We start from the raw sequence: 12,832 nt of genomic DNA, 5'->3' as shown, positions 1-12,832 counted from the left end.
TCAGTAGCACTTGGACTCTGCCTGGCTCCAACACTGGGCTATATAGTCCAAATTCATAAATCCTCATAGAAAATTGCAAAAAAAATTGAACTACTCTCACCTAGTGTGACCCGACACATGTAAAACTGGGATCTCACTATGAAAACCTTCATCATCATCATACATATACCAAAGGCACTTCCCCCAATTTTGGGGGGTAGCCGACATCAACAATGAAACAAAACAAAAAGGGGACCTCTACTCTCTACGTTCCTTCGGCCTAACCAGGGACTCAACCGAGTTCAGCTGGTACTGCTAGGGTACCACAGCCCAACCTCCCACATTATCCACCTCAGATGAAGCTTCATAATGCTGAATCCCCTACTGCTGCTACCTCCGCGGTCATCTAAGGCACCGGAGGAAGCAGCAGGGCCTACCGGAACTGCGTTACAATCGCTCGCCATTCATTCCTATTTCTAGCACGCTCTCTTGCTTCTCTCACATCTATCCTCCTATCACCCAGAGCTTTCTTCACACCATCCATCCACCCAAACCTTGGCCTTCCTCTTGTACTTCTCCCATCAACTCTTGCATTCATCACCTTCTTTAGCAGACAACCATTTTCCATTCTCTCAACATGGCCAAACCACCTCAACACATTCATATCCACTCTAGCCGCTAACTCATTTCTTACACCCGTTCTCTCCCTCACCACTTCGTTCCTAACCCTATCTACTCGAGATACACCAGCCATACTCCATAGACACTTCATCTCAAACACATTCAATTTCTGTCTCTCCATCACTTTCATTCACCACAACTCCGATCCATACATCACAGTTGGTACAATCACTTTCTCATATAGAACTCTCTTTACATTCATGCCCAACCCCCTATTTTTTACTGCTCCCTTAAGTGCCCCCAACACTTTGCAACCTTCATTCACTCCCTGACGTACATCTGCTTCCACTCCACCATTTGCTGCAACAACAGACCCCAAGTACTTAAACTGATCCACCTCCTCAAGTAACTCTCCATTCAACATGACATTCAACCTTGCACCACCTTCCCTTCTCGTACATCTCATAACCTTACTCTTACCCACATTAACTCTCAACTTCCTTCTCTCACACACCCTTCCAAATTCTGTCACTAGTCGGTCAAGCTTCTCTTCTGTGTCTGCTACCGGTACAGTATCATCCGCAAACAACAACTGATTTACCTCCCATTCATATTACAGAATTATAATACTAGTGTTTACACACACAAATATAATGAAAATGAGATTAGGAATGGAAAGAGCTGAGTCCAGAGAGTGTTGATTAGCTCTACAGTTCACCTGTTAACCTGTGGAACCAGGAAAAAAATACACCTATAGGGAGGTCTTTTTCCTTTGTAGAATGAGTGTCTAAGTATATTCAAAAAGGCAAAAATCTGTGTAAAGGTATTTTGTTTGTAGAGGAAGTAGTGGTTTGTAAATTTCAAAAGATTGAATTATATAAACTTCTGTATTTTGAATATTTGTGTCTTTATTTTCATACAGCTGCAGCATTCCTTACGGGCATTGCTGGTGCCTCGATTCTCGGTGGATTTGGGATGACACTAGGAATGGCTAAGAAGAAAGACCCTGAAATGTTTAACAAAGGAATGATTGGAGCTAGAGACTTGCACAGTGCCGGAGGTGCTTTAGCAATGCGTGCTCTTGGATGGGGAACATTTTATGCTGTTACTGGTTTCTCATTATTTTGCCTTGGAGTTTGGAAGCTTAGTGGTGCATCAAATGTAAGTACAGTAATGAATTGTTCCATAATTTGTTTTAGTATAGATTTACAAATCTACGAAAGTTAGAGAATTGGTTCAGCTACAATTGCCCCACCATATGAGGGATATAATTGCTGTTGCAGGTGTTGAGGTGCCAGTGATGGGAGATGAGAATGAGAGAGAGATTGCAATAGAGGAAGTGAGGAGAGCACTAGATGAAACGAGAGTAGGAAAAGCATCTGGTATGGATGGTGTGAAAGCTGAGATGTTGAAGGAAGGGGGTGTGACTGTACTTGAATGGTTGGTGAGATTGTTTAATGTGTGTTTTGTGTTGTCAATGGTACCAGTAGATTGGGTCTGCATGTATTGTACCACTATATAAGGGTAAGGGAGATGTGCATGAGTGTTGTAATTCAAGAGGTATTAGTTTGTTGAGTGTAGTTGGAAAAGTGTATGGTAGAGTAATGATTAATAGGATTAAGGATAAAACAGAGAATGCAATCTTGGAAGTACAGGGTGGTTTTAGAAGAGGTAGGGGTTGTATGAATCAGATTTTTACAGTTAGGCAGATATACGAGAAATATTTAGCAAAAGGTACGGAGGTGTATGTTGCGTTTATGGATCTGGAGAAAGCATATGGTAGAGTTGATAGGGAAGCAATATGGAATGTGATGAGGTTATATGGAGTTGGTGGAAGGTTGTTGCATCAGTGAAAAGTTTCTACAAAGGTAGTAAAGCATGTGTTAGAATAGGAAATGAAGTGAGTGATTGGTTTCCGGTGAGAGTGGGGCTGAGACAGGGATGTGTGATGTCGCCGTGGTTGTTTAACTTGTATGTTGATGGAGTGGTGAGAGAGGTGAATGCTCGAGTGCTTGGACGAGGATTAAAACTGGTAGGCGAGAATGACCATGAATGGGAGGTAAATCAGTTGTTGTTTGCGGATGATACTGTACTGGTAGCAGACACAGAGGAGAAGCTTGACCGACTAGTGACAGAATTTGGAAGGGTGTGTGAGAGAAGGAAGTTTAGAGTTAATGTGGGTAAGAGTAAGGTTATGAGATGTACGAGAAGGGAAGGTGGTGCAAGGTTGAATGTCATGTTGAATGGAGAGTTACTTGAGGAGGTGGATCAGTTTAAGTACTTGGGGTCTGTTGTTGCAGCAAATGGTGGAGTGGAAGCAGATGTACGTCAGAGAGTGAATGAAGGTTGCAAAGTGTTGGGGGCAGTTAAGGGAGTAGTAAAAAATAGGGGGTTGGGCATGAATGTAAAGAGAGTTCTATATGAGAAAGTGATTGTACCAACTGTGATGTATGGATCGGAGTTGTGGTGAATGAAAGTGATGGAGAGACAGAAATTGAATGTGTTTGAGATGAAGTGTCTAAGGAGTATGGCTGGTGTATCTTGAGTAGATAGGGTTAGGAACGAAGTGGTGAGGGAGAGAACGGGTGTAAGAAATGAGTTAGCAGCTAGAGTGGATATGAATGTGTTGAGGTGGTTTGGCCATGTTTAGAGAATGGAAAATGGTTGTCTGCTAAAGAAGGTGATGAATGCAAGAGTTGATGGGAAAAGTACAAGAGGAAGGCCAAGGTTTGGGTGGATGGATGGAGTGAAGGAAGCTCTGGGTGATAGGAGGATAGATGTGAGAGAGGCAAGAGAGCGTGCTAGAAATAGGAATGAATGGCGAGCGATTGTGACGCAGTTCCGGTAGGCCCTGCTGCTTCCTCCGGTGCCTTAGATGACTGTGGAGGTAGCAGCAGTAGGGGATTCAGCATTATGTAGCTTAATCTGTGGTGGATAATGTGGGAGGTTGGGCTGTGGCGCCGTAGCAGTACCAGCTGAACTCGGTTGAGTCCCTGGTTAGGCTGAAGGAACGTAGAGAGTAGAGGTCCCCTTTTTGTTTTGTTTCTTTGTTGATGTCGGCTACCCCCCAAAATTGGGGGAAGTGCCTTTGGTATATGTATGTATGTATGAGGGATACGAACTCTAGCAATGGGAGCCCGTTGAGTGAGAGAATTGATTATCAATATCTTATGATGTGGCATACAAATTTATTAATGTACAGTACAGTAGTTCCAATACAAGAATATGAATTTTATGTGTGGATAGTAATTTATCTTGGAGTTGTTTTTAAACATAATACAAACATTGTCCTTTATGGGTATCAGCAGGGAGGGGCAATCATTTTTTAGCTACAGTATTAGGATTCACACAGCTTGATTGTGTGTATAAGAGTATCTATTTCCCCAAAATTAACTTTGAGCCCATAGTATTATTTGATTAATTTTTTGTTTGTTCCAACACGGAGTACTAACCTCGAACTACTTTCTTAGGAGGATCTGGGATATCCTCATTAACCAACCAAGAATTTTGCGTAGTTCCCCCTCTCTTTACCTTGTCAGGGCGCTCCGGGGCGGAAGGATACTCGCCCTGGGGTGACCCGGGGTCAGCGCGTGAGGCTGCGCTGCTAGGTCTGGATCATCAGTAAGCATCTGGTCACGGCGTAGATATCATCTCGCCACTCTCTCTCCCTTATCCCGTCCGATCACCTTGTGTACCACGCGTTCCTTTGTGTTCCTCATCCCTTGTGCTTCACGTGTCACTTTGTGTTCCTCATCCCTTGTGCACCACGTGTTCCCGTTGTGTTCCTCACCTTTCCCTTGTGTTCTTATGTTGCTTGCGTGTTCGCTTTCCATCATTATGGAATCCCAGCGTCGTTGTCCCGGGCCCCAAGCTGGTAAGTCTTGCGGGGGCCTGGCTTTCCAAGCCAGATGTCGACTCGCACACTCTGTGCTCCTCGTGTTGAGGGAATAAGTGCTCCCCTTCCTCCACGTGTCCGGAGTGCGAGTCCTGGCCTGAACTTCAGTGGGCCTTGTTTGCCAAGAAGTAGAAGAAGGCGCCCAAGAGATCTCCCAAGAAGGCGGGCCTCACCTCGCCGCTAACGTCGCCCTCAGCGTCTTCGGAGAGAGGTTCTACTTCACCTTCCCCTACCCAGAGTAGGGGACGAGGTAAGTCCATTGCGGGGTAACGGCCCATTGCCATTCCCCATGAGTCTGATGTCGGGGAATCTGTTGATAAGGGGCCTACGCAGACGAGTGGGGGGTCTGCTAGTGTGGCGGAAGTTTGTGTGGTAGATGAAGGCCTGGTGCCCGCAGGACCCGTCTCAAGTGAAGACCCGGTGTGGGGGAAGCCCGAAACAGCGCCTACCCCCCCCCCCCCCCATCGTGGCAGCGTTTTTCAGGTTCAGCGGGTTCCCGGGGGTGGTCGGGACAAAGAAAGGTGGCCCACATGTTCTTCGGACCCCGACTCCATTGTTTGGACAGCGCCTAGGACGCCCTTCAGGTCCCCTATGCGGCAGGAAGAAGAGTTCGAGGGATGGTTTGCCTCTTGACCCGCTATCCGCACACCCTGGCGCCCTCAGCTACGCTTCCGCCAGACTTCATGGAACCCTCTACTCCGGTATCCAGATCAAGGGCCCCTAGAAGGCTCATGATAGAGTCAGAGGATTCAGACAGCCTCTCGACCTACAGCTCTTTCTCGTCGGAGGACTTTAGCGGCCGGGACTCCAGGAAGAGGCGGAGGAGGTCCAGAAGGGGGAGAGCTAGCTCCCACGCCAGCCCGGCCAGGAAGAGGTCGAAGTCCTCGAGAAGGAAGTATAAGAAGAAGAGTTCCTCGAGGAGGAAGTTCGTCAGAGTGGCTCTCCACCATCATGGGTCGAGCAAGACGGCTGCCGCTCCAGTGCCTGCCTCGGTGGCCGCTGGAGCCGCTTCCGTACCCTTGCCCAGTGTCTCTTCAGCTCCGCCCGCTCGTCGGGTGCAGCCGTTGGCACACTTCCAGTTACCCCTACCTGGCAAATGTTCGGCTCCATCCGCGGATGAGACCCAGCGGCTCGGCCCCCAGCCACTTCATCGCAGCGGCTCCCTCTAAGTTACGGAGCACGCCGCTGCCACGACCATCAAGCAGCGCCATCCGATTCCCCCGGGAGGGGGTAGACCCATGACGGCTACCCCCGCCTCGGCAGCTCGCCACCAACCCGCCAAGAGGGAAAGGATGCCTCCGCTCCCACGGATCCCTCCGTGTTCGATGTTGCTTCCAACACGGAGGTGCAGATAGTGGAAGAGTTGCTGGACACAGGCGAGTGCTCACTGGATGAAGTCTCATCATATAGAAAGGTCCTGACACTAATTTGACACCACCATAGGCTGGACGAGCCTCAGCCTTCATTGGAACAAGCTTGGCTGTCAGGTCTGGGTAGGATGGTTGACAATCCTGTCCAACAAAAACCATCACTGACCCTACCCTTAGCTCCTGACGTTGCCCTGGGGATGGAGCATGTAGATCGCTTTGTGTTGGGCCCGAAGAACTCCTTGAGAGCCCAGGGCTCCTTCAAGCTCCTGCTGGGTCTTAGAACCCAAAAGAAGTTCTATGTACCAGACGGGCGGCACTCAGGGCCCCGCACACTAGAAGAGGCTGTCGCTACCCTAAACCAGGGCAACACTAATGAGCGGAGCCAAAAGTGAAAGATTCCTTTCACCTGAGAGTTTTGCTTGAAGCAATCGAAGTCTCACTGCCTTGTGGGCCAAGCTCGCAATGTGATTCAGGCTCACAGCAAGCTGGGATTGCAGTGCCAAAAGTGAGAGATTTCCTTTCACCTGAGAGTTTTGCTTAAATTCAAGCAAGCAATCTCTCAACACCTCGGATCGCAGTGCTAAGGGTGAAAGCTATCCTTACACTTGAGAAGTTTGCTTGGAACAAGCAGTCTCTCAATGCCTTGTGACCCAGGCTCACAATGACACTTGATCATAGCGCAAAAGGTGAAAGCTTTCCTTTTACCTTAGTGTTGCTTGAGACGAACGATTTCCCAATGTTTTATAATCCAGGCTCGCAACGAGATTCAAGATTGTAGCAAAATCCAGATTCACATCTTGCCCAGATCATGCAGGTGTGACTGCTTATGCTCTTCTGAGTGTGCTTTACCTATTGGGGTGGACCGCACAAGCCAGGCTTGCACACCTGTAGCAGATCGCAGTCCTGTGTGGGATCCCGATTCTGTAGCGTATTGCATTCTCGGTGTTCTCTTAAAATGATCGTAGAGAGTTGCTCAAGGCTCAAGATGGTCACTTGAATCAACCAAGCTCTTCCTCTTTTTTTAATGCTCTCTTTGAGGTACCGTAATTAGTCTTAATAGGCCCCTTACAGGTGTAAGGCATTTAGGATTCTAGAATAAGTGGTTTATTTCACCGCTTGGGCTCTGACATCACTCTAGACCTAAGAGCTCATGGTTCCATGCCTTACCCCCCTAGGTTAGGGACTTGGGTCCCCCGACTTCCTTGATGTCCAGATGGGATGGGTTGTTTGACTTTCGTGTCAACCCCACTGGCTGGAGCAGTGACCAAGAGTCTGAGCCTCAGGCCATGTAGCTGTGACTGGGTTCTGCGCTACCTGTTGTTGGCTCTGTGTTTTGACCTTCCAAGGCCGATACATGGGGCAGGTCCATGGTACTGGGTGAAGCTCTGTTTGTGGGCCCTTGGGACCAATGCACATGGCTAGGCCATGACTCTGTGTCACTTCCCCCTCCATTGCATCCCCAGGCATTGTGGATCAAGTTTCTCAGCTATCCAGTAACAAGGTGGCGACCAGGAGTTACAGTATGGCCCCAGACACTTGTTGCCCTCCAGTTGATAAAAGAGATTTGGCATTCTCCATTTCTCCTTCTGCTGGGACATTTGACTCCTGTTCCTCTCTCAACTTGCAATACTGAGGTAGAGCAAGTTGAGAGGATGGCACCATTTGAAGTTTTCTTTAAGCACGGGTGCACATTAGAAGACCAAGAGTTGCCAGTGGAGGGATCTTCTCCCTGTGAGGCATGGGGCCGGATCAGCCTTCCGCTCCGTCTAACAGAGAAATAGTATGAGTAATCCTTCCATACCTGCCGTGTCAGTTTCGTGAATGTTTTCCCCACTGTCACTGGCCTTTCCAGGGGTGTCCTCAGTTCCCAATTACGTGGTTAATCTGACCGTGGAACAATAGGCTGGGTAAGAGAGCGCTCAGATTTTGTCTTATCTCTAAAGCCGAAGGAGACAGACAATCCCAGATTAGTACTTCTGACTGATGCCTTTACACCAAGGGTGAGACAGAGGAAGTATTCCGTGAATTTGTCCTTGGGAGGGAGTTCTCTGTCTTTGGGCTGCACTCAGGTGTCTTTCAAAGGACTGAGCCATTCCTGGTGCTGCTTGGGGCACCCCATTCTCAGGGAAGTTTCCTCAGAAGTGTCTCTGTTACTTTGGATCTCGGTGCATAGTTCACAAGGAAGGCCTCGGGGCCTTTCCGAGTGCTTAGCAGGACCACTTACAACTTCCAGAAAGGAACCAAGGTATACAGTGCTTTGGAGTTACCCTACCAGTTTTATTCTAGGAAGTGGGGCAGCAGAAGGAGCGAAGAAGAGGGTTATGCTATGCAGCATTCACCCCAGGGCGATTACTTGTCCTGCCTTCGGGAAACCAGCAGAAGTATGGGGGCTGAGCCTTTGGTAGTGTCGCGTTCTTCAGGACAGGTCCTTACTACCCTTGTCAGCCCTTTGTCCACCCCCCCCCCCTCTCTCTTTTGCTAATAAAGTACTCAACTGTTTTTCCAACATTCCAGAGAACCTTAACCTTATGAACAGAGGTAGTATGGATGTTGGAGGGGATTGCTTGAAGAATTCCAGCAGAGGAATAGTTCTTGCTTTATGTGGATCTTAAGTACTTGTACATTTAGTACCCATGTATCAGTCCATTATTGTAGTGTACCTCCCTTCTCCCCAGTATGGTTCGATGTACCAATTCAAGCCTGTGGACTCCTTACTGGGTACTTTCCACAGTTGTTCATTCAGATGTTCACCTGGGTAGTAAGGTCTACCTCAAGAGATAGGTTTGACTATGGACGTATCTCTCAAGGGGTGATCCGGGTCTTTTTCATATGCAGTAGGGACAGAATCGAGTTTGAGTTTTCACTTTATGATCTGGGGATCGTGATCAAGGAAAATGTAATTTCTTACCCAAGCCGAGGTTGAATCATTAAGCATACTGGTAACAGCGAGATTCGATCAGGCAGACAATTGCATTTAGCAAGTTTAAGGATGTAGTACATCCGTTCTGTCATACATAATTTCCATGGCATGGGCGGAATCTTCTCAGTCATCGTTCTTCACTGGAGAAGCTCGTGCCTCAAACCTCACCTTCACCAGGGATCTCTTCAAATATAGTTTGAAGAATAACTGGCTAGCCTCCAGGGATTCCCATCCCTCCTCATACCAGTAGCACTGAGGAAAGATAAAGGTGTTTTGTGTTTCTATTCTGTATCCTGTAGCATAAAAGGTAGATGCCCTGTTACATACTAGATTAGTCTAGACCTTTATACTTTCCCATCATTTGCCATGATTAAGCAGGTGAAACCAACTCAGAATCCCTTCATATAGACCCGTTTTGGCCACAGGGGAAATGGCCCGCAGATCTGTGGCTTCTGTTAGAGTGCCCAAGAAGTAAAGCAATCTGGTCAGACAACCTATTCAAAGGGGATTCATCCGAACCCATCCATGCTGATCTTACCTTCTGGAGACAACTGTATTCATCACATTATTAGAACCTGGAGTCTTTATAAAACCCTCTTGATTGTCTTTAGTAGGCTCTAAAAGACAGCCTACCTTTATTTGTATCAAAAGATACTAGTTTGTTTATTTATTTCAAAGCAAACACAAACCTTCATTCTTTACTATGGATACTGTATATGTTTTAGCACAAGCTGGTTTCTAGGTCCTATAGTGGCTGCTGTGTGATGTGATTCTTTAGATTTTTTAAGTTCAGTTGATATATAATTTTTTTTTTCAAATATCTTTAGGAAAACTATCTGGAGTCCTGTATTTCAAGGATAGTTTGTTACCATTAATCTAGATCCGTTTATTCTAGAATTTGTCATTTTATACTTTTTTTTATTTATAATTTTTGGATCTCTCCTTCATTAACATCTGTCCTCCATGAAATTGGTAGATTCAGCAATATGAACTTTTTTAATTTATGATTTTCATATCTCTCCTTTATTGACATCTGTCCTTCGTGAGATTGGGAGATTCAGCGATATGAACATCAGGGGAGGTTCATGAAAATAAACAGAATTTTAAAGATAACATTTTATATTTCTATTCTCACCTGATGTTCATATACATGCCCATCCTCCTTATTTGTGATGTCAAGAGGATAGGGAAGAGTTCAACTTTGAAATGGAAATAACAAAGGCTTCTTATCATTAACTGCTGGAGTGTCTCATTACTTTACAAGAGACATGTATCTTTTAAAAGAAAAGAAAACTATTTTATTTTAGGGGTAAATGTTGATAAACTGGGTTTCTGAAGAAACAGTAATATGAACATTAGGTGAGTATAGGAGTAAGAAATTTTATGATTTTAAAATCCGTTTTATTTTTCAGTGTATGGGGTATGCTATTGGTAAATCCTTTCAGCATCCTAAAGGTTAATGTAATTCAAGAAGTTTGTGATACTTAGTTTTCTTCATCATTCATATAGCAGAAATATGTAATTCGTTTTTATTATTTTAAGTTTTAACTTGTTACTGTAGTAAGTGGAAGTGTGTATACAGCTTTTGTTTGGTTCAAACAATTGTTCTTTATTGATCAAAGAGATCCCATACAATGTTATTTCTACCCTCATTCTGTATTGTTTGCATCTCATTACAGCTTCAGGAATTCAGGATGAAGGCTGGCAGCATTTTGCCCAAGATACCTAAGAATGATCCACCCCAAAGTAGAACAGAATTTGAAGGACTAACCGACCTCCTCCAGTATTTGATTGACGAAGATGCAAAAAAGAAGATTAAAAAAGACTCAGCAGATACCTAGAAAAGTCTTGCTCCTTTTCTGTTGTAATCTATTGTAAATAAAATTTTATATAAGAAGCTGTTTTTAAACCCAAGATCCTCTTTAAAAGTATTTGCTGACCTCCATACAGAGTAATTATGGCATAAGATTAATCCTAATGATTAAAATAACATAATAATATCAATTATTTCACAAGAAGCTCAAAGTATTACTGTATTCTTTAATTAATGCAAACTTCTTTACAGCCATTCCTAATGCATGCTGTTGCAGCTTTGTCAGAGAAATTTTTTATTTGTGTACATTACTGTATTTATACACTACTGTATGCTACCAGTGATCACGGTTTTCCTTTCCATATGAATTTAGTACTAATTTTGGTTAACCCTTTGAATCCCATAATTTCAAGTGGTGGTTAAATTTATTAATCTAGATTGTTACAAGATCCATCAAGAGAGTTTTAATATCACAAGACCAAAAACCTAACTAGTTAGTTTAGCCTCAGGAAAACAGGAATGAGGAAAATCGAGTTTTTCATCGCTCTGCTTACTGTCAAACACATCAGCCAAAATGGTTGCCTTTTCCTTTGGACAGTGAGTGACTGAGCCATCTGGTTTAAGTAAAGGAGGAACTGTTGCATTTACACCAAAGAGTGCAGATTTAATAGTGTTACTGTGTATCGTTATTATACTGACATAGATATGGCATAGAACCTATGGATCATTACTTTAGGTAATGTATTGGTAGGCTAGTTTAGTGACAACTCGCACTAATAACAAAAATATTCATATAAAATCAGGTTTTATACTTGCAGAAAAAAAAAATTATTCATAATATGTTCCTCTGGAGAGTTGTCCTTGTTTGGCAGGTCATCAAGACAGTGTAACTAACATCACTATGAATTTTTGGGCCTTTTTTTTTTCTTTTTTTTTACGCACTGGTCGTGTTGGGGCCAAGAGGACTCTTGCTGGGTATATGGACAATACATACAACATTATGTTAGCCACCTGAAAAGCCCAATTAATAACCCGAAATGTAATCCTGACACCTATAACGCTCAATTAAAGTTTGAAATAAAGGCTACGGTAAAGTACAATACATACGCAGTACAGTACGTAGCACTACTCATTGGGACACTTATAACAACGACATATTGTTCATATCTAATATAACACTCACTGATAATGTAGTGTATATTACTATAATGTATGTACAGTACTATCATTACAGTACAACTCAATTATCCAAGGTACGTGTTTACTGTTTTCGGTAGGAAGACTCACACTGTTTAACAACTCACCATACCCATAGCCTACATTTGGATATTGTAGAGCTCTGTAGAATTTACTTACAGTACTGTACAGTGTTGGTATTGGTAATAAATAATACTATACATTACTGCAGTACTGTACTGTGCAATACGTATTCAATAACAGTTAGAATTCACTAATTTTACACATTTAATACAAAAACCACTAACCATTTCCATAGGAAATACAACGCAGTCATGAAGCAATAATGCAACTCCTGATGCGTCATGTCTTGCACAGTACTGGAGGGAATCACACATCTATAGTACATTATCCAGAAAATATACAAACTGTACAGGAGTATGTAGTATATAAATACATAATTTTTATCATAATTTGTTTACATCAAAACGTGATTCTGTTAAAAAAGGACTGAAGTGGGAGATGCACACGCAAGGAGAGATGATGGAAGACTGATGCTAAGTGAGCGAGAGATGTGATGTGCTCTGTGGAGAGAGAAATTGCGTTAGGAATGCCGGTTGCAAAGGAGCGCAGTCAGTTTGCAATCGTCTGGCCACAAGAGTACTTATTGCGAACCTGTATATGTAATTTTTTATATAATGGGTTACACTGTTGTCTGTGTCGCTAACAAGCGAAATCATGAAGAATGAACCCCCGAAAATTGAGGGCTGACTGTATTTTATATTTTATTCTCATTTATATATAATTTAGGGAAATTGTCACTATTGTAGAACAGAGTTAATTTTCTTGCCAAAAAGACAAGACTTATAAGCCCTATTGTAAAAACTTAGGTGCTAGAACTTAAAGAATGTTACAAACTTTCACTTGGGGGAAAAATTTCCATGTGAATCAGAAACTAAAAGGGTTAAATGGCACAAACAATTCAGTCATACTCTTAACTGAAAATTTTTCCATATTTTCCAAGATTCTTGTGTAATTTTGAATACCTGTTTAAGGAT

General features: G+C 43.8%; 1 protein-coding gene across 1 annotated transcript; it reads left to right on the top strand.

Moving 5' to 3' along the window:
* Positions 1–1,525: 1,525 nt before the first annotated feature.
* LOC137658151 (transmembrane protein 242) lies at positions 1,526–10,682 on the top strand. The gene is made up of 2 exons (XM_068392837.1): positions 1,526–1,761; positions 10,465–10,682. Exons 1-2 carry the CDS (start codon positions 1,576–1,578, stop codon positions 10,624–10,626), a joined length of 348 nt encoding a protein of 115 aa, XP_068248938.1. The 5' UTR covers positions 1,526–1,575; the 3' UTR covers positions 10,627–10,682.
* Positions 10,683–12,832: the final 2,150 nt, after the last annotated feature.

The sequence above is a fragment of the Palaemon carinicauda genome, chromosome 1, assembly GCF_036898095.1.
Source record: "Palaemon carinicauda isolate YSFRI2023 chromosome 1, ASM3689809v2, whole genome shotgun sequence".
NCBI lineage: Eukaryota > Metazoa > Arthropoda > Malacostraca > Decapoda > Palaemonidae > Palaemon > Palaemon carinicauda.
Note: the sequence above shows the minus strand (reverse complement) of the source record. Positions and strands in the feature narration are given on the sequence as shown.